The sequence below is a fragment of the Plutella xylostella genome, chromosome 20 (genome assembly GCF_932276165.1).
Source record: "Plutella xylostella chromosome 20, ilPluXylo3.1, whole genome shotgun sequence".
Classification (NCBI taxonomy): domain Eukaryota; kingdom Metazoa; phylum Arthropoda; class Insecta; order Lepidoptera; family Plutellidae; genus Plutella; species Plutella xylostella.
The window spans coordinates 1,990,917-2,012,677 of record NC_064000.1 but is presented as its reverse complement, the minus strand read 5'-3'; the positions used below and the strand labels follow the sequence as shown (position 1 = coordinate 2,012,677).

Sequence of the window (21,761 nt, the reverse complement as noted above, 5' to 3'; positions counted from 1 at the left end):
ACAAAGAGTGTCAGGATTTACATGAAGCTGCCTTGTCTAAGATCTATAGCCTAGAGCAGCAATTGGCTGAAGCACACGCAGAGATCCAGCAAATAAATGAAGCACATGCAAGCGAGGAAACAGATAAGACAATGGCATTGTACGATGAATTAGTCACCCTACACCCCACCCCTATGCCAACAATAGACCTCACAACTCCAAGAAAATCAACCAATATCACAGGTGCAAACAGGCTTAAAAAATATATTAAAATAAAGAAATATATCAGGAAGTCTGAGCGAGCATTGAAAAAGCATAAGACGCACCTTCCATTGACAAAGGATAGAGTGAGACTTCAACTACTGGTGAATAAATATGAACAAGAGATGTCAGACTACAACCAGAAGCTCGCAGACAACAACCAGGAGTGCGAGTTCAACATTGCCATGCTACAGTCTAGGCTGGCCACACTGAAGTCTGCCCTAGAACAGAGAACTCTGGAATACGAAAACCAGCTGCTGGTGCTCAGTAGTGTGGGCTTAGTTCGGGTTGAGATGCTGCCGGAGAAGTCTTCACCTGCTGAAGCCACCACCGCATCTCCGGAGGCCACCACCACCACCTCGGAGGCCACAAACAGCATCCCGCTGGCCACCACTGGACTCTCGGGGACCACCACCATCCTCCCGAGGGCCACCACCACCTCGGAGGCCAAAAACAGCATCCCGCTGGCCACCACTGGACTCTCGGGGACCACCACCATCCTCCCGAGGGCCACCACCACCTCGGAGGCCACAAACAGCATCCCGTTGGCCACCACTGGACTCTCGGGGATCACCACCAGACTCTCGGGGACCACCACCATCCTCCCGAGGGCCACCACCATCCTCCCGAGGGCCACCACCAGCCTCCCGACGGCCACGCCATCCTCAAGGGTCATCCAGAGTAAATCGGCTACAGCAGATGTTTTTCCGACCTCCAATAATAAATTACATAGGATACCCACCTATGCTCAGGCAGCTAGTAGAATAGTAGGTAATAAGCAGTTACCTAAGATGTCACCCACTTACTTGACAAGGCTTACTACTGATACAAGTAGTAGCAGTTCAGCCAAGGATTACAGCACAGTTGTATACTCCGATAGGCTTGGCAAGGATTTCGGGCACATGTTGGGTAATCATGTAACTGGAAATGTTGTTAATCATTGTTACCCAGAACTTTCATTCGCACAAATAGTACAACTGATTTCAGAGAGGTCGTACACCGAAAAAACTACTATATTAATTATGGTGGGAAATAGTTTAGGTGTGTCAAATTCTGATATAAATAGAAGTTTTGCTATATTAGAAAGCATTCCTGCAAAACATATATTTGTTTGTGCATTTCCTTATTCTTGCACACTGCCTGACAAATACAATTATATGACATGTAGCCTAAATAAAAATATGTACAATGCGTGTTATAAATCTGACTGTATCAATTTCTTTGATACTAATTTGTATGTAGACAATTTTAAGTTGACCTGGGACAGTTTATTTCTGTCCTTAAATCAGAAACGACGTTTAGCTACAGAAGTAGCTCCTCTTATTAACTCAGTTATAAGCATTATAACGAAGAAAACTTGTGTCCCTATTGACACCGTCAGTAGTAATACTGAAAATAGTACAGTAGATTTAAATTAGATTTTCAGACAACGGGAGAGCATCATAGCGTTGATATAAAGATTGATTCAGTTCACTGCTCTCTCGGCTCAAAACTATCGAAGGACAAGACATTTAAGAATGAATTTAAATTGGTACATCAGAATATTCAGAGTATTTCTTCTAAATTGTTAGAAATAGAACTATTTTCGGAAAAATTTAACATTGATTGTTTATGTATCACAGAACATTGGTTAGACGAGAATAAAATGATGTTCCAATTAAAAAAATACAAACTTATAAGCTGTTTTAACAGAAATATCAACGAGCATGGTGGGTCACTTATATTTCTTAAAGAAAATTGTAAATGTAAAGAACGAAAGGATATAGTTGCTCTTTCTGTTAAACACCATATAGAAATTTCATGTGCAGAGCTTAATAAGTATATAATAGTATGTACCTACAGGCCACCTACTGGTGATTTTATTACCTTTGAGACTGTCATGGAGGATGTTCTAAGGTTAGCTTCCAATAGTAAAAAGGAAGTAATAGTGTGTGGTGACTTTAATGTTGACCTATTAGGTGACTCTCCTAATAGGTCGAAATTGTTGTTACTTTTTAAATCATTTAATCTTTTTAATGTTTTTCTGGAACCAACTAGAATTACACCCACGTCAGCCACTTGTCTAGATAACATATTCTGTAACTGTGAGTTTAAAGACAGTAGTGTGATTAATTGTCTGGGGTCAGACCACAGTGGGCAGACCATTACCTTAGTAAACACTGACAAGACAAATAAAACTAAGGTGAGATGCCGACCGATTACTACAAAGAAAATTGACAATTACTTGAAGAAACTAGACGAAAAACTTCCGAATGTTAAATTAGATTGCAATTCTAATGAGATGTATAGTAACTTGTTTAAGATAATAGCTGATGAGTTTGAGAGTAATTTTGAAACGAAGGAAATTTTGATTGACAATAAAATTAAATTTTGTGACTGGGCTACAGAGGGTATTCGCAAAAGCAGGGCGACATTATATGATCTGTATGAGATGAAAACATTCATACTCCGACCTGACTTTCAATCTTATGTGAAGAAATATAGCAAGATGTATAAATGTGTCTGTCACTGTGCGAAGACAATTTTTATTAATAACAAGATTAAAGACTCTGCTAACAAATCTAAGGCCGTTTGGACTATTATTAATAACGAAACGGGGAAGAATCGAACACGCGAGACAAATTTATCTTTGAAGGTAGGCAATGACATTATAACATCGAATGATGCGGTGGCGAGGGTCTTTGAAGAGTTTTTTACGAACATTCCTTTAGAGACTACGTGTAACCTGGATTCTTCGGCTGCAGCAGCTGAAACCCTGACGAAGGAGAACGCACCTTCAACCGATAAGGAATTTAAATTCAGATATATTAATACATTAACTATTATAAAAACATTTAAGTCATTAAATATGAAGAAAACTGAAGACTTGTGGGGAATGTCAGTTAAATTTGTTCTTTCTATTATTAATAAAATCGCCCCAATTTTAGCTAACATCTTTAATAAATGTATCGCTGAAGGTGTGTTCCCAGATCTTATGAAATTTAGTAAAATTATACCTCTGTTCAAAAGTGGGGATATGGAGAACCCTGCAAATTTCAGGCCTGTCTCGGTTCTTCCAGTTTTGAGTAAAATATTTGAGAGGGTCATACTCAGTCAGATGCTTTTGCATTTCAATGATGCTCGATTGTTTCATAGCCAGCAGTATGGTTTTACAAAAGGCAAATCAACAGCCGATGCCGGTACTGCGTTGATTAAGCACATATTTGACGCCTGGGAAGACCATCACGATGCTATTGGAGTCTTCTGTGATCTGTCGAAGGCGTTTGATTGTGTAGACCATCAGACTTTAATTTCGAAACTTAGATACTATGGAATAGGAGGAAAGGCTTTAGATTTGATATCTTCATATTTAGACAAGAGACAACAAAGGGTCGATATTAACAATACTAAATCACAGGGGGCTCATGTAAAAATAGGCGTCCCTCAAGGATCTATTCTAGGACCATTTTTATTCCTCATTTATATTAATGACTTGCCTTTTATGGTTGAAAAATTGACTAATATAGTTTTATTTGCTGACGATACTTCTTTGCTTTTTAAAGTTAAAAGAAGAGAAAATAATTTTAATGAAATTAATTCAATTCTATCTGACATACACGATTGGTTTACCGTTAATAATCTTCTATTGAATTCTAAGAAAACGAAATGTATTAAATTTACACTGCCGAATGTTAGACAATGCGATACTAACATTATTCTAGATGGGAATAAATTGGACCTAGTTAATGATACTGTCTTTCTTGGGATGACTATAGATTCAAAGTTACAGTGGGGACCTCACATTGAAAAATTGTCTGGAAGGTTGAGCTCCGCAGCTTTTGCTGTACGGAAAATTAGACAGCTGACCGACGTTGAAACCGCCAGATTAGTTTACTTTAGTTATTTCCACAGCTTATTATCGTATGGCATTTTGCTTTGGGGTAGAGCAGCTGATATTGAAACTATATTTGTATTACAGAAAAGAGCCATCCGCTCTATATACAAACTTGGTTCCAGGGATTCATTGAGAGAACTATTTAAAGAAATTAACATCCTTACAGTTCCATGTCAGTTCATTTTTTCCAATTTAATGTATGTACGAAAGAATATTTCAACTTTTGATACAATTGGCAGTAATCATGACATTAATACTAGGAACAAGCATAAGCTGGCTTTTCCAGCGATGCGTCTGGCGAAAGTTAATAAATCGTTTTTAGGGTACTGTATTAGATTTTATAATAAGCTTCCAGCAGAAGTTGCTCAAATGCCAGAGAATAAGTTTAAGTGTTACATTAAAGAGAAACTCAGTAAAAAAGCTTATTATAAAATTGATGATTACTTAGAGGACGTTAATGCATGGCTGTGATAAGTAGTTAGCTCTGCTCATATTATTATAATAATAATTATTAAGCTTATATGTATTGTATACCAACTAGTTTTAAGTCTTTTTTTTGAAAAGATGGCTCAGGAGTTTCTTGCCTCCGTTCTTCTCCTTAGACAGAAAGAGCCCCCCCTTATCCGAACGGAGAGTAATTTGTAAAAATTGACGTTCATCAGAAAATTTTATATTTGTACGATGAATAAAAAATTTTGAGTTTGAGTTTGAGTTTGAGTTTAGAAAAGGGAATAAAAATATATGTCCGTATTAAATGTGAATCTTTTTTTATATCGCGTTAGTGATAAACACTAAAGGTAGAACAGGCAGGCTTCATTATCGACGCCGATAAACTTGTGAGATGCGCGTTCCACCAATCACAGCGCAATCTATATCACAATCCACAAGGTACATACTCGTGAGGCGCGCGCCAAGCAGGGCCGTGTTTGTACGCGGCGGCGGCGGCCCTGCAGCGTCATGACCGCGCGTTTAGTCGGCGACATAGTAACACCACTCTTATATCAAACACTACAAGGTACATACTCATGAAGCCACGTGAGCCGTGTATACTACTATTTACCCGAGAAGCAAAACAAAACATGATATATACCTTTGGCCTCGTCCACAAAACAGTAACTGCGTTGCAATGTCGCATCTCAAAAAACTGCGACAGTTATCAAACATTTGCTCTGAAAAACTGTCAAAACCGTCGGTGATGCGACGTCGCATCGCAATTTTGTGTACAAGCCCAAACACAAAAAGGTACATACTCATGCGGCGCTGGCCAGCCAGGGCCGTGTTTGTGCGTGGCGGCCCTCGCGCGAGCCAGCAGCGTTATGACCGTGCGTTTAGTCGGTGACATGGCTACACCCCTCTTATATCAAACACTACAACCTAAATACTCATGCAGCCACGTGAACCGTTATATACTACCATTTATCCGAGCCGAAGTATAAAGCAAAAAAACTCCTATAATCACACATAACAAGGTACATACTCATGCGGCGCGGGCCAGGCAGGGCCGTGTTTGTGCGTGGCGGCCCTGGCGCGGGCCAGCAGCGTCATGACGGCGCGTTTAGTCGGCGACATGGCGGCCCGCGCTCCGCCCAGCAGCGGCCGCTTGCGCGCCGTCGCACCCGCCCCAGCCGCACCTGTGGGGGGGACCAGGGTTAGCACCGTTAGCACTAGCAGATAAAGAAATAAGAAGAGATGGGGATAGACTGGAGCCGCACCTGTGTAGGAGACCACGGTAAGCATTAGCAGAGAAAGAAATAAGAAGTGAGGGGTGTAAATAGGCTGGAGCCGCACCTGTGGGGAGAGAAGAGTTAGCAGAGAAAGAAAGAAGGAGAGGAAGTGAGGTGGAGAGGAGAGCAGATTTGTATGACGTTGGTGGTAGAATCTTGAATCTCATTGTTGCAATACAGGGTTAATGCTTACATACATATATGAATGGTTTCTTAATGTATCGATGACAATCAAGTCAGAATAGCGTCATTCTCTGACTGCCCAGGGTGCGGTACTCTGGTGTTCCTTTCATACACCCCATTTTTTAAAATAATTATTTTTTATTTCATGACTTGCTTGTTGCTACCCTGAGCCGTAGCACTGGTAAATTTTCGTAGCATACTTTGTTACCAAACAAAACATTAACAGTGTTTGGAATAATATTCAAACTTATTAATAACTAGCCGTTCCCACGAGCTTCGCTTCGCCTTAAAAAAAATCCCGTGGGAATTCCGGGATAAAAAGTAGCCTATGTTATTTCTCAGGGTCTAGCTAGACCATATGTAATACCAAATTTCATTCAAATCCGTTCAGTAGTTTTGGCGTGAAAGAGTAACAGACAGACAGACAGACACAGTTACTTTCCCTTTTTTATATAAGTTAGGATTATATTACTATGAAGGTACTTAATCGTGTTTTCGACGATATTATTTTATGCAATAGTCTTAATTTTATGGTGATAACGTCGACCGGAGTTCCGTTTTTGTGCAACTTATATAATATTCTTTGTAAAAAAACTTCAGTACAGAACAAGAAAGTCATCATTCAGTCTATTCTTACAAACGTAAAGTAACAGAAAAGATGAAAGTTCCAGTCCTTTGCAGCTAAATCAAATATATTTCAAGCAACTAAATAATGAAGTAAGTTAAATTACAACCAGCCACGGACAATGGAAAATGTTCTCTATGTGCATCACGTTTAAATTGAATATTCCAACAAACTGCCATGTAACATTCTGAAACTACATCGGACTTTTAGCTTCTTTTATTTTATTTATAATAAAGTCGGAACTTCACAATACAATTGAACAATATTCACTTTACATCAAACTTCTGTAAAACAAACGCTTTGTTAGCATCGAGAGTTGAAAATTAAGTTAAAAAACAAACAATACACCCTACAATATCAAAGGCCGGCAAAAAAGAAGGGTCATCGTATCACAATCAGGATCGAATTCGGAGCACCATCTCAATTTAGCCGGTAACAAACAAACTTCAGGGCAATCCAATCTGTACAGTCTGCAAAAAAAGCATGTGATGATTGTTTCCTACATAAATATTTTGGCAGTGTTGTGGCGCCACTGGCGCCGAAACGATGAGATGGCGTTGTGGTTAGTGACTCTGGCTGTGTTGAAGCTCCCGGGTTCAGTCCAGCCGGGGTAATTATTTGTTTAAGGACAGTTTGTTCTCGGGTCTTGGGTGTTCAATGTGTGTGTAGTGTGATATCTCTAACCTGCCTAGCCTCCACGCTATTAAGGCTATTTCTATTTTCTGCCTGAAAATTACTGCTGCGTTGCTGAATTGCTGTAACGGTTGTTTCAATCCAATCATTTAATCAAAATTGTTGTGTGTCGTTAATTTTATCGTTTTAGAATTAAAATATAAACTCTTTTACTTAAAAATAACACCCCGAAATATACAGAAGTCTTACTTAAACCATTACAAATTATAGCCCTCTATAATTCATCATAAATTCATACATACAAAATTTAATACAATTTCCGCTCCGCCGATTAGAACAACTTTTTGCGCCACCCGCATACAACGTCGCATCTGCCGGCTAGTTCCATATCTCCAACTTTGTCAGATAAGTTTGGCCCGACGTCAGATAGACACTTTAATCAAAGAACAAAAGCGGTTCAATGTATTAATTAAACCGAGCCGGGCCCACTGAGGCGGGCTGACGGGGACAATTGTTTTAGGAGGCAAAAACTGTCCGGTATAATAGAATTACTGCGGTTTGGACCCGCTTTTGGACTGATATAGGACTACTAAGGTGATGTGGTGAGATTGTTTTCTTTCGATAAGTTTTTTTGTTGTTGTTGTGGGACGTTGAAGACCTAGATTGTTTTTGTTGTTGATGGGTAAACAATGGTACCTTAAGCTGGGTCCACCTTTTTGTATTGTTACCCCGTAGAATGATATCAGTTGCGTAGTTTCGGCGCATATAATTATAATGATAGTTAGTTTGGACGCAAACATTTCTAATAAATATAACGTTGTATAAGTTATGAACATGTTAAGTTTGAAGTAAGTATGTCGTCAGTAAGTGTGTCTTTGAGTATGTCGATGAAGCTATAATGAAATGGAGAGAGGGACTAGAATTGTAGGCATCTGGGAAAAAATATTAAAATAATAGATTTAATTCAGTTTTATACAGATTTATAAAGTCTCGTTTTTTTTTTTAATTTAAAATATCCATCCCATTAGCATATTAAAAAATAATTTCATTAAAACCAGGCCACCAAAATTTTAAAACTAAAGGGGAAATTATTTCGTTACAGACAAATTGTTACGGACGCGAGAACCGTAAAATTTTGTTAAAATATAATTTTAAATACAGGGTGTTATTCAAACTGGCTGAATGTAGCTCGAATTTCCGTGAAAATACTTCAAGTGGAAATACAATATATACAGGATGGGTGCTTCAATGTTGAGTTGCCTGAGGGCCCTTATCTGTTTTCATTCAGTTCTTGGATTCGCCTTTCGGGTTTGATTCGGGGGAAAAACATCTTCTTTGAATAATTTTGAAGGAGTGCACTTTGGATTGAGAATCAGTGTGATCTAGACTAACTGTAATTTATAGGCTGTTAAGAGATATTTGGCTGTGCACTTATAATTTTTATATGGTAGGTATTTATAAACTGTACAGTCTTTTTATTTTATGCTGTTGTCATTTGATGATAAACTACAGGATATTTATTAAATTTCAATATATTAAGATACGTATGAGCTATAATAATCACTCATCCGAGTCCACATTGCTCTATACAGGGCGTTGCAAAAAGGGTATACTAAGCTGAAACCTACATGAGTGCAGCATGGTATATCTAAGCCCTAAACTGAAATCAGAATTTCAAAATTCGCAAAAAATATATATTCATTTTCCATAGAAACTATGTTGGTCACGTGACTTTTTACTATGGAGAATGATTATTTTTTTTCGCGAATTTTGAAATTCTGATTTCAGTTTAGGGCTTAGATATACCATGCTGCACATGTAGGTTTCGGCTTAGTATACGCTTTTTGCAACACCCTGTATAATAACATTTTTTTTTGACGCAATGGTTGTTATTAATCACATAAACATAAAATTGCCTATATACTCTTCAGTTATAGTTACCTACCTACCTACCTAAAGACAGGTTATGTCAGAAGTTGCACGGCATTTATCGACATAGATAAACTCGTTCACGTCCACCAATCACATATTCTTTCTTAACGCGAATCGCTATACAATTACGTTTACTTTGTCGATAATAGTTGCGTAAAAATTTAAGTGGCGTTGCAACATCAAAAAGTGGACCGATGTAAAATGTGGAAAAAATATTTAAACTAGCCAAGAATAGAGAGCGCTGCAAAGAGCTGACTGCCAACCTCCAATGGACGGTCGAATGGCGTAGTGGTTAGTGACCCTGACTGCTATGCCAAAGGTCCCGGGTTCGATTCCCGGCTGGGGCAGATATTTGTTTAAAGACAAATATTTGTACTCGGGTCTTGGGTGTTGATATTTATATTTAATATGTATGTATCTATGTATTTGTGTAGATATATCAGCTGTCCGATACCCATAACACAGGCTCTGCCTAGCTTGGGGTCGGTTTGCCATGTGTGAGATGTCCCCACATATTATTATTATTATTATAATGATGGAGAGGCACTATAAGAAGAAGAAGTCGCACAGACTGGCACCGTTAATATCACTGATAAAATTCAACTCTCCCGAGAAGCAATGAAGACATCTCTTAAGTCTCAGCATAATCCTATTAGATACCGCGGCCGCTTCAACTTTAGACAGAATTATGAGGCTACTTTAAAGTTAATTTAAACTCTAAGCGGTAACATTAACTATTTGATTTTGCGTGCTAGAACACTCAAGTTTTAAGTGACTTCATGAGTAGAGTGATTTTAATGAAAGTCATTATCTATGTTAATGTAAAAATATAGTAATATTTCTATTCCCAGCCGGGGTAGATATTTGTTTAAACACAGATATTAGAGCTCAGATTTTGGGTGTTTATATGTGTATAATGTGGATCTTTCAATGTATCTGTGTGTGTATCAATGTGTCTGTGATATATCAGCTGTGCGATACCGATATTACAGGCTCTGCCTAGTTTGGGGTCGGATGGCCGTGTGTGAGATGTATCCACATATTATTATAATTATAATACAGTTTAGAGAAATAAGTCGGATAATAAAGAGAAAAAAAGTTCATTTATATTAGATAGATAGATAAATTGTTATTTACTGCACACGTATGTATTGTACACAAGTTTTCCGGAAATATTTAATGACAAACACGCGACATTGTAACACAGCAGACAGACAGAAAGATTTTTGAAAGAACACTATACTTCGGCCAAAGAGACAATGCGTTTTTGACGTTTGCTTATGTCTGGTAAGTAAAGTTATTGGTTTCCTTTGCAGTCATCAAATATCTATGGGATTTCAAATGTCAAAAACGCATTGTCTCCCCGGCCATACTATACGATGAACAGAAAGCGACGTACCGACCTTGCGTGGCGAGCACGTGCCCCGGCTTGACCCCGCGCAGCGCCGGGTGGTGGAGCACACCGCCCAGCACCGGGCTGCTGAGGCCCAGGATGTCGCTGCCACCTGGATTAGTATGCTGCTGTTAGTGGAGGGTTATGGAAAGCAGCACCGAATGGTTGCGGCTGTTAGTAGAGGTTGTGGGAGAGCAGCGATTGGTGGCGTCTGCTGTTAGTTACGATAATGCTGATGGAAAGTGTCTGGTGGATAGTGGAGCGAGGGTGGTGCAGCCGTCCAGCATAGGACAGCTGAGGCCCAGGATGTTTCTGCCACCTAGGTTAGTAGACTCCTGTTAGTTGGAGTTATGGTTGGTGTTATTGATAGAATAGCATTCAATATGTTTGGTAGTTCACACAGTTGAAAAAAAAGCGTTGTGTTTTGCTTTCACTATGTTAGTCACAAAATAAAATGACTGGTAGAAGACAACAGGATGTTTGACTTGGCTTCCTCTGAAGCTGTGGACTGTATTTCTATTGAGTCCTGCATAAGAGATCTCACTATTCCAGCAATGAAAAGTAAACAAAGACAGCTGATCGCTGCGGTGACTTACTGTTCCTTAAACTTTTCACTACATGGACGGCGATAACACCTGCTGCTAGTCAGGGCTGAAGGACCAATTATGGGAGGTGACTCACCGAGCAAGGAGTTCTGTGCCAGCAGGTGGTGCTGCTGCTGCACCACGCCGCCGCCCATCATCAGCCCGTGCCCGCCCACCGGCAGCGCCGGCGCGCCGTGCCCGCCCATCTGCAACAGGTATGGCTTCTTACATGTTAGTATACATACAAAGGTGTCATCATCATCATCATCATCATTATTTCATAGGGGAACAAGCAATAGTGCGGGAAAGGAGGGTCACAACACAACACTCAGTCATCGATTTTATTCAGGAATCAATACCTACACAACAAAATTTCAATTTTAATCATCACGATTCACGAACAATTACCCCACACTGCTGGGGCACGGGTCTCCTTCCAAAGAAGGAAGGGTTTTAGGCCTAGGTATAGGTATATTTTAAAGTTTAATAAGTACCTACAATAGGCAGCCTCTTTCAATAAGCAATCTCTAATACTTTATGTATGTTCTTTTCTCTATACATATACCAATTTATGTAAGAGTGATGTACATATACATGGTGTAGCCGGCTTGCATTGCCTCAGGCATTGCACAAACAGATGCCAGCGGCTTCCCACAACGCGCGGCGCGCAACGTGTTAAGACCCACGAGAATAAACGTATGGTTTAAACGTGTTTAACGCGGTCAACACCTTATTTAACGTGCGAAATGTTGTGGTCATGTCACAGAAGTTTATTTAAATGAAAATAAACTTTCAACATTTCAGAGCTTAAAATAAAATGTCTACAGGTGTTGCAAAAGTGGTATAAGTATATAATTTATTTATTAATTACATAAGGAACACTTTAATATAACACAAAGATTTAATAATGATTTGTTGTGTTAGGACATTTGGAAAAAAATAAAAATTACTAATCCCCTTTAGTCTTTGTACTGTTCCCTTTTTGCAACACCCTGTATAAGTACCCAAGTTGCATCGTTTAATTTCTAGCGGTCCATAGTCTGTTGAAACCCGTGTCTATTACAAGAGAGTGGATATTTTCTATTAAGCGGGAAACAAAGCGGGATTAGCATCACAAAGTGGCTGAGCGGTGTTTAGAAGTGGGCGGATGGCCAACGAGTATAAAATGCCTATTTACGTGCTGAAAAGATTTACTGACATTTAGGAACGGGAAAATTTGTTCTTGTAACTTTATTCATCTTTAATGTAAGTATTTTTTTAATATGAAGATATTTATGGATGTGGATTGTCTACGTTGCCGTTGGATACTGCCTAAAAATTTTTGCCCGGCCAAAATTGCTTTCTTGCACGCACCTGATGATATTTGTCTTGTAATGAAGGTTAGGGATATTTTTGTTATTGATAAGTTTAATATTAGAAGCATTGACTTGTAACCTTGGGCCAGCGTTGTGACGGGCGTATGATTAGAAGTATAAATTAGCAACATTTCTTGTTCTTCATATGACTAGCCAATCCTTTCACCACAGCTACGAACCCTAATCTAGAGGTATAACTTCAGTGCGATAACAAGAAGAACACACATAATATATTAAAACTAAACCTAATTCCTACTTCAGGAAGACAGATCCTCACCTGATGATGCGCCAGGTGGTCGGGGGCGGGCGCGGGGGCGGGCGGGGAGAACTCGCGCGCGGCGGGGGCGGGTGACGTCATCACACCGCCCAGCGGCGCCTGTGGCGTGGGCGGCGCGCCCGATAACTGTTGATGGGGAATAGTGTCTTGAGATGATAATAATTATACAGGGTGTTGCAAAAAGGGTATACTAAGCCGAAAGGGGGTAACTCAGGGGGTCTTTCTGAACAACTTTTTACGTTATACGAGTTTTGGAAATTCGCATTTCGCTGAGTCACCCCTTTTTGCAACACCCTGTAGAAATTCTGTAAAAGTAGTGTGGTCGGCGTGATTGACGTGGTCATTTGTGGCCACTTGTGATGGAAAAATCGAAAAAAAAGTTTTTCCATTATAAATTATAAGTATGTATACTCTTCTTCTTAGCAACACGGTGTGTGTGTCGAGACCATAGAATAAAACAACTAAGGGCGACATTCACCAATATTATCTTAAATCTAGATTTAGTGTTTTATCTGGATTTAAGAAACTTCACTCCATATTAATTTATGACTTTTGACTTAAATCAAGATTAATACTAAATCTATCATTATAATTTTGTTCTAAGTTGCGACAAATAATCAAGATTTAAAAAAAAACCCTTCTATCTAATCTAATCATAATGAGCATTTCATATTTGAAACAGCAACGGTTAGATAAAAAACAAAAATAAGAATTTAAACCTGTAGTAATTACTTAGCATTGTGGCGTAAATAAACTAATTTTGTCTGGAGCTTACGAAGCCAAAGAACATAAAATATAATTATCTTCAAATCCGACAAGACATCTTTAATACCATTTTCTGTTTCCTCTGGTTATATTTATTATCATTTGGTACCGTGCTTCATTTATAATTTTGTTTTCATCTAAAATTATGTTCTTTCTGTAATAATAACGGTCCATATTATTATGGTCATTGAAGTTTCTACAAAAAATAAGGGTGTTTTATTGTTTTACGTTTGACGAAAACGTCGTCTGTGCCATTTCTATTCCAACGCAAGATTATTGACTTCTATGGTTTTTTCTGTGAGATATTGAGCTATTCCAAAATGCCGGACATTTGAAAAGCTACTACGCGGCTTTAAAATCTTTACTCTTTTACAGCAACGCAGCGCGGCGACGCACCAAAGCAATGGGGCCTCGCCCTAACAATGAGTCTACAGTTATGCCACTGGCAGCAAATACACACTACACCAGCACCTAGTTCAGTATTCCGACAGCGACAACAATTAGCCAAGGAAGAGCAATTACGGTTATTATCGCGCCGTCTGTTCGGTGTTGGGAGACAGACAAATGGAGTGAATGGATTAAATATGCTAGCTACTTACTCGCTAAGACGTTTGAACTGAGGCACTGTTCAAAGTTTAAACAGGCAGTTTAAACCGGGTTTAAATCTTAAACTGCATTTAAGAGTGGTAGTTATATGGGGGAATGGAATTGCAAACAATGATGGGATATATAGCGGTTTAAGTACAGACCTATAAATAGATACTGGAGGTGGATACTTATCTATTTTATTGACTGTACGTCAGTGATGCTGAAATTCTAATACCTATACATACTGAAAAAAATACATTTAGCCGAAGGTACTTAATAGTAATTGTACTTACAGTGGCGTAAATTTTTACTTAAGATATCTACTTAAAATAAGAGTTGTAGTACTTAGGTAAGATTATATTTATAGACAAAAAAGTTATTTTTAATTCTTCTTAGGTAAATCGGTTGAGCGATAAGGATATAAAATAACTTCTTATACAATAAATATTGTTCGATTTTATCATTTCGTGAAATGCTGGCTTCACTGATCTTAAACTGAATGATTAATGAAAGGAACGGGAAGTCCTGAAATAAACAGTAGGAGCTTACTGTAATCCCTATACCTACAGTATTTAACGGTCATCCTTCGAGAGGATTAAATTAAGCCCTTATGTCTTAAGTCTTAAGGCTTTTCTGGAAATGTTCATGTCTCGATCGGACTCTTTGGGTGTGGCCCCATTGGTCGCGTCGTCACAAAGGAACGGTCATAAAAATATGTGTCAGCAAAGACGCACCAATGAGGTCCCCTAGTATGTTCCCAGTAGGCAAACTGATACTTGGTACAGTAACACTTGGTCAGAAGCATTGTTATAGTAACAGGAGAGGGGGGTCAGGTTTCTCTGCACTTGACCGTACAATGCTGAAAATAGCCTATAGTTTTTGTTATGTGTGTGTTTTTAACAAAATGAAAAACGTATTAGGTACATGATGTAATGCTATTGACACACGGATTTTTTGTCTGAGAATCCACAATGTATTTTCAGCCAAGTAGGTAAAACGTGTAGTTAAAGCTTAAAAGCTCGTATAAAAATATTTTGGAAGCGAACTTTACAATATTATTACGCAAACGGTGGTGTCACGCCCTAAAAACCGCAAATTTTGGATTGTTTTAACCAATCCCGCGTATCTAGTTGTATACGTATGGTTTTAACTTATATTTGCCATGCTGTCGACACACACTTTAAAGTTTCCCAATTTATACCAGCAAACAGTGCGGTCGTGAGTTTAATATCAACATGTCACAAACACAAAATTATTTAATTTACGGATATATTTTGGCAAATTGTAATCCGTCATTGAAACCACAAATCACTGGCAAGCTCACGGATGGAAAAAGTTGTATTATAAGTTTAATGATTTTATCTTGTGAGTGATCCCGGACTCATTTAGTTCATCATTAATTTAAAAAAAAACCCTGTGTAGCAGTGGTAGGGACCATTTCTTTTCAAAAGATTAAAAACACTTTAATAAACAGCAGCCCAGCAGTGGGAAAATACATAGACTATTTAAAAAAAACACTCGTAAAAACTGGTACAGCAAACGTTGTTCAGAAATGCGAATTATTTGTCACCTTATATTACAACTAGCTGTTCCCGCGCGCTTCGCTTCGCCTTAAAAAGTTTTCCCGTGGGAATTCCGGGATAAAAAGTAGCCTATGTTCTTTCCCAGGGTCTAGACCGTATGTATACCAAATTTCATTCAAATCCGTTCAGTAGTTTTGGCGTGAAAGAGTAACAGACAGACAGACAGACAGACAGACACAGTTACTTTCGCATTTATAATATTAGTTAGGATAGCATTTTCCGGGCACCTCTTTCATGCACCCTTGACCATTCAAACAAGAGGTCCTGTTTATTTACTTTAGCACAAATTCACTACTCAATGCCTGAATTTGATCCCATTTCACGCAACTATCGCTCGTTTTATTGTGACCTCCGTAAATACCCTTGTATTGTCACTAACTCTATTCTACCCTGCCATCGTAGCACGGCGTGCAAGACGCGCGCGACATGATAGGATAAAAGATTTGGAGTAGAGGATTCGATCGTTAAATGCTTACTTACTTTTATCGGGGGACCTTGTGTAATCACCATCATTGAAAAAGGCCGAATCGAGTGTACATAAAAAATAATAATTTTAAACTGATCTTTTTTCTAATTTTTTGTTGACACCGGCGCGCGGCGTGTAGTTGTTTTGATGATAAGACCAAATATCTTGTGTTATGCGTGCCATGTTACGAGGGCATACGTAAGTAAGTACTACTTAAGTACAATGGGTGTAAATTTACTACTGTATACAGGGTACAATTCAGTCCCAACCTTTAGTTAAACAAACGGTAGGACGTTATTGAGCCAGTTCCAAGACCACTGGATTGGGAGAAATGATGACAGTAAATATAATATTAGGTACTTTATTGATTTCATAGAACAAACATTTCAGTTTTAAATCCTCGCATGTACCAATGAATTTGGTATGTAGAAGCATGGTTTTGACTCATGGTTTTGACTGTTATCAGCTCTTGCCAGCTCATCTGAAGGAGCTATAGAAGAAATAAGGATTTTCAGTACAAATTATACACTACTGTGGCGGACTCCTAGCCACTAGTTCAGACGAAGATCAACAGATGGCGCTCGGAACGCAATACAGAGAAGATGTATGGGAACTACGCAAATTACTATGAAAATCCTACATCGCGCATTCGAAGTTTCTCACCTACTCTGCAATATATAGAAATCCCCAACGCTAACCATGGGGGCAGCTGCCCGCCAGGCCACACCACCCGGCCTGGTCGGAGGATCCTCCCTTTGCATGGGGATGCTCCAACACCTCCAGCATCTCCATAGTGGTGACCCCGTAAAGGACATCTCCATACTGGTGACCCCGTGAAGAACATCAGCGCAGCCTTCTGAAGACCCGCAGAGCAGCCTCCACGCCATCTCCCATCGACTTTCTCTCCTCACCTCAACAGCCGTGCAGCAGAACTCTCAGCAAGCAGCCCCTGGAGCCAACCAGCCAGCATCCGGTCTCAAAGGGCATCATGACCACCAGCATGCAGCGAACGCGCAGGCCTGGTCACACCCTCGACCCACACCAGCAACTTGGCACAGCACCACTGCACTTCGGCCGGTCAGCAAGCAGAGCCATCCTCTCCTGATCGACGCAGCACTCTGCCACCATGCTCCACTGCAGGCTCATCCCGACTCACCGTGGACATCGCCACTGCAGCATCACCCCGACTCACTGGGGACTCCTCACCGCACTCACAGTCCCGACTCACTGCGGACTACGCGGCACTGGCTGGCAATCAAGACTCTCGGCTACACTGAAGACTATCGCCCTCCGGTCTCGGTGGGGGAGTGATGTGGCGGACTCCTAGCCACTAGTTCAGACGAAGATCAACAGATGGCGCTCGGAACGCAATACAGAGAAGATGTATGGGAACTACGCAAATTACTATGAAAATCCTACATCGCGCATTCGAAGTTTCTCACCTACTCTGCAATATATAGAAATCCCCAACGCTAACCGTGGGGCAGCTGCCCGCCAGGCCACACCACCCGGCCTGGTCGGAGGATCCTCCCTTTGCATGGGGATGCTCCAACACCTCCAGCATCTCCATACTACGTCCTCTTACGATTAAGAAAACATCAAACATACACGTCATACACATTGCATACACATGACAACTTAGTAATAATTTAACTAACTGAGTAGGAATGATTTAAATAACCACTGAAAATTATGTTAGTTAATCATTTTGCTAACTACCTAGATAACATTGTAATACACACTTAAATAATATTATTTCACATCGTTCTATATTCTTGTCCTACAGCATGTCCGCTCTATGACTTCACACAATGGGAAATGTGCTCAATTTGTGCTTTATCGGATTAAATTATGAATTCGGGTTTGATATTTGGGAAGATTGCTTTTGATTTTAGGCTATCGGGGTCCTTAGGTACTAATTATTTATAGTTGTGGGTGGATAAGAAAGGCCGCGGTGACAAAAGGCTGTGTTTGAAGCTGCTTTGTTAGCTTAATAACCTTTGAAATCGAAGCCTTATGAGGTGAGGTGATCCTTTACTTAGGATAGACATTAAAATAGTGAACCATTTGTGGTCCAGCGATATTATTGTGACTTGTGCCTACTACATTACCTGGAGTTCAATTTTACTATTTTTTCTGAAAACATACTTTAAAATATTCCTACCAATTTTTCTCAATTTATTTTATTTTTAAATTCACATTAAAGTCTTGAACACGTACGTACGTACGTATATATTGAATTAAATGTAGAAAAAGAACCCACAAATCCAGAAAACAACAAGAAATTTCAAAACTAGTTCAGAGCGTTCAGGACTGAAAGTTTCTATTCTCCACCGTTTAGCACCTAATCCCCCGAGAGTGTGTGTTTGAGGAACAATGACTGTTCGCGATAAATGCTGCGAGACGTGGCGTGGAAGTTTCTGACATTTTTCTTTCTGGGGGGTCACTGTATATGACGGAAAACTACTTTAGTTTCGGAGCGCTGCTGTGTGAGCCACTGCTATATCTGGCCCTGTAGCACAGGGCGCTATTAAGACGTGACAAGAGTTCTCCGTCGCGCTCGCTCTTGAGGCTACGCGATGTGAGTGAGCGCGATGCAAAACTCTTGTCACGTCTTAAATGCGCCCCGTACTAGCCCTTCTGGTTGTATTAAACGTGCGAATTGCACGACAGATCTCGTTCGTTTGTTTTTCGCCAGTATAGAGTAACCGTCCTGTGTACCCTAGAAGCGATGTAAGCGGTCTATGGCGATGCAGTCCGTCGTGAACAATCGTCCACATTTCGTGAAACCTTTCCATTGAATTGAACTAATAAACAGATCATCAGGCATATAATATTAAACAAACAAAAGTCTAATTATTATTAAAAACCATTCTTCTTTCGTGTGGTTTGTAAAACAACTTCGGGATAAGCTAATTATAATTAAACAAAGATGATTGCTGAGCAAGTTTCCTTCGCCTGGCAACACTCGGGCTGAATGAAGTATTTTAATAATCCACTCTTTGCGACGAGGCTACAAATAAGCTAGCTAAGTTATTTCATTAGTACATTAGTCTGGAGAAGTTGGAAATTAAGTTAATAATATTGTAAATAAATATTCTTAGCGTCTCTTCCACGGTATATGAAAGTGCCAATTAACATCAGGTAGTAGCCGTTATTAAAAAAAAAAGAACTTGCGTCCAGATTCCATATTGGTTTATGTGATTGTCATAACGTGACCAAACTATGCGGCGTTATTGTTATTGGTAAGCTGCTTAGCTGCTATTCGTCATAGGGCTACAAATCATAGAAGTAATTAACTTTACTAATCCAAATCCTTTCTTATCATTCGTGCATAGCAAGATAGCCACCATTCTATTCCTTTTGGTAAAGTTTGAGGCCAACAAGCCTAACCCGGATTAAATTGACACTAGACATTCAGGGTTATTCAACCCAGACCGACTGTAAACTCACTCGATGCTCGTTGGCGCTGGTAATGACGCACTATGTAGTTGTGCGAGGAGTCAGGAGGAGGAGGATTTGTATCTCCAGCATCTGCTCCTGGTAGATGTGTCACAATTGCTGCTAGGCTGCTATTGGTCTATTGCGGGACGCGGTTCAAATCCACTCTTTAACATTCGTTTACCAAAGTAGCATAAATTAGGCAGATGGCTAAAACGGCGCGACGCCATTGGCGCGCACTATGCCGCTGGTCAGCTATTGGTCTATTGCGGGACGCGCTCCGAATCCTCGCTTACCATTCGCTCTTTTTAGGCGTGGGCGCCATTTTGTTACTAGACTCACACGATGCTTGTTAGCAGCATGCATGACGCAGATGAAGAAAAAGCTTGCGACGCCATTGGTCCTCACCATGCCGCTCGGCTCCTATTTTTCGGCTCTTATTCGTCATTTTCAACCCTCTTTTTTCATTCAATTCCTCCCTTGCTATAGTATCTGTACACTCACCCGGTGCTTGTTGGCGGCGGCGGCGGGCAGCGCCTCCTCGCTGCCGCTGTGCGAGGAGGCGGGCGGGGTCAGCCGGCGCGCCTGCTCCGACACAGACGACAGGATCTGCATCTCCAGCATCTGCTCCTGGCGGATGTCGTCGTTGTAGTCCTGGAAAAAGAACTCCAGGTCAGTTGATATAGTTGGTAATTGTACAAAGTAAGGGGGAGGGAAACCTGACCCCACTCAGAAGCATTGTTGCTGTGAGAGGAGGGTCAGGTTTATCTGCACGTGACAGTATTCTGTAGGACATGAAGAATGGAGTAAGAGGTGGCTCGCCTTCGAGTTACCTCTGATTACCCATTCGGGGATTGCAGTCGTGAGTTGTGAGCATTTGTGTGTATTTGGTCCCTATAATAGTGGGTGTTCAGTATGAATTGTATAGTTGAAAATAACAGTGAAATTAATAAACCCACGATAATTATGTCGGGCGCTTGCAAAAGATCGATATAAATGTACCTGTTGTAAGCGAAGTAGGGACTTATTTAGTTCTATGTCTTTCTAACCTATGTACATCTATTATTATACTGTTACTGTATCTGCATTAATTATAACAGCACCTGCCACTATATAGTGCATACAACTTACTAGTTAAGTACGTCTTTATGTTTACCCAAGTAAATTAAACTTTGCAATGCAAGATAGGTAAGTACTTCACTTTGCAACTATTTAAGGGCCCGTACAGGGTGACGTGCCGCGCCAATTTTGGGTTTTCAATGCTCTTCACACAGCACACGCAGTGACACACACACATGTAAGTTTGCACAGTGGGTCGATAAACTTTTACTCGCCAACTTTATTGAAAATTATGTTCAAGTACATTTTGGGTGATTTTAGGGTAAGTAAGTATAATTCTTACTTACACTGGTAGGCACTAGGAAAGAGTAGAAATTAATAGGGGTGCCACTTTACTCTATACTCGGAACCCGATTAGCTTTCTCAAACAAATGTGGTATTTACTTGTAGAAAGGTAACTACAAGTATTAAAGTGTAGATAATAAGTTTCGGGCATCCTCCAGCCAACTGAACCCCGACGACAAAGCAAAGTAAATACATAGTGTCGCAAAAGGGCTATACTAAGCCAAAAGGGGATGACTCAAGGGGTCATTCTGAACAACTTTTGTTCTACGCGATTTGCAAATTCGCGAAAAAAAATATTCGTTTTCCATGGTAAAAAGTCCCATGTCCAACAAAGTTTCTATGAAAAAGGTTTTTTTTTGTTAATTTCCAAAACTCGTAGAGCAAAAGTTCAGAATGACCCCCTGTCTTACTCCATTTTACCCGACTGCCGAAGGAGGAGGGTAATGTTTTTTGATTGTATGTATGTATGTTTATCTGTTTCTTTGTTCCCTCCTGTAGCCTAAACGGCTTGATAGATTTTGATGTATGAGGTATTGTTAAAAGCGTATTGATGGCGCGATGGTTATAGGCTATGAGACGTTCCATTAAAATGTACATAGCGCCCTCTAGAGGACATAACGTGATGATCGAAAAAATAATAATTCAACTTTGCCGTGTAAGGTATCAAATGAAAGGGCTTGATTTTTCACATTAC

At 40.0% G+C, this 21,761-nt stretch overlaps 1 protein-coding gene across 8 annotated transcripts in view; it reads right to left on the bottom strand.

The window, feature by feature from the left end:
• Nucleotides 1-21,761, bottom strand: part of LOC105392252 (KH domain-containing, RNA-binding, signal transduction-associated protein 2) — a 227,335-nt gene that overhangs the window by 4,605 nt on the left and 200,969 nt on the right. For 4 of the 8 annotated variants that reach the window (XM_048628214.1, XM_048628213.1, XM_048628217.1 and 1 more), the window contains exons 6-10: nucleotides 20,168-20,317; nucleotides 12,821-12,946; nucleotides 11,286-11,409; nucleotides 10,615-10,716; nucleotides 5,592-5,745 (exon numbers count right to left, since the gene is read on the bottom strand). In XM_048628214.1, the coding sequence (XP_048484171.1) occupies nucleotides 5,592-5,745; nucleotides 10,615-10,716; nucleotides 11,286-11,409; nucleotides 12,821-12,946; nucleotides 20,168-20,317 (656 nt within the window). Of the gene's footprint in view, nucleotides 1-5,591; nucleotides 5,746-10,610; nucleotides 10,717-11,285; nucleotides 11,410-12,820; nucleotides 12,947-20,167; nucleotides 20,318-21,761 lie in introns of all 8 variants that reach the window. The other 4 variants (XR_007267429.1, XM_048628216.1, XM_048628218.1 and 1 more) reach the window with 4 other exon arrangements.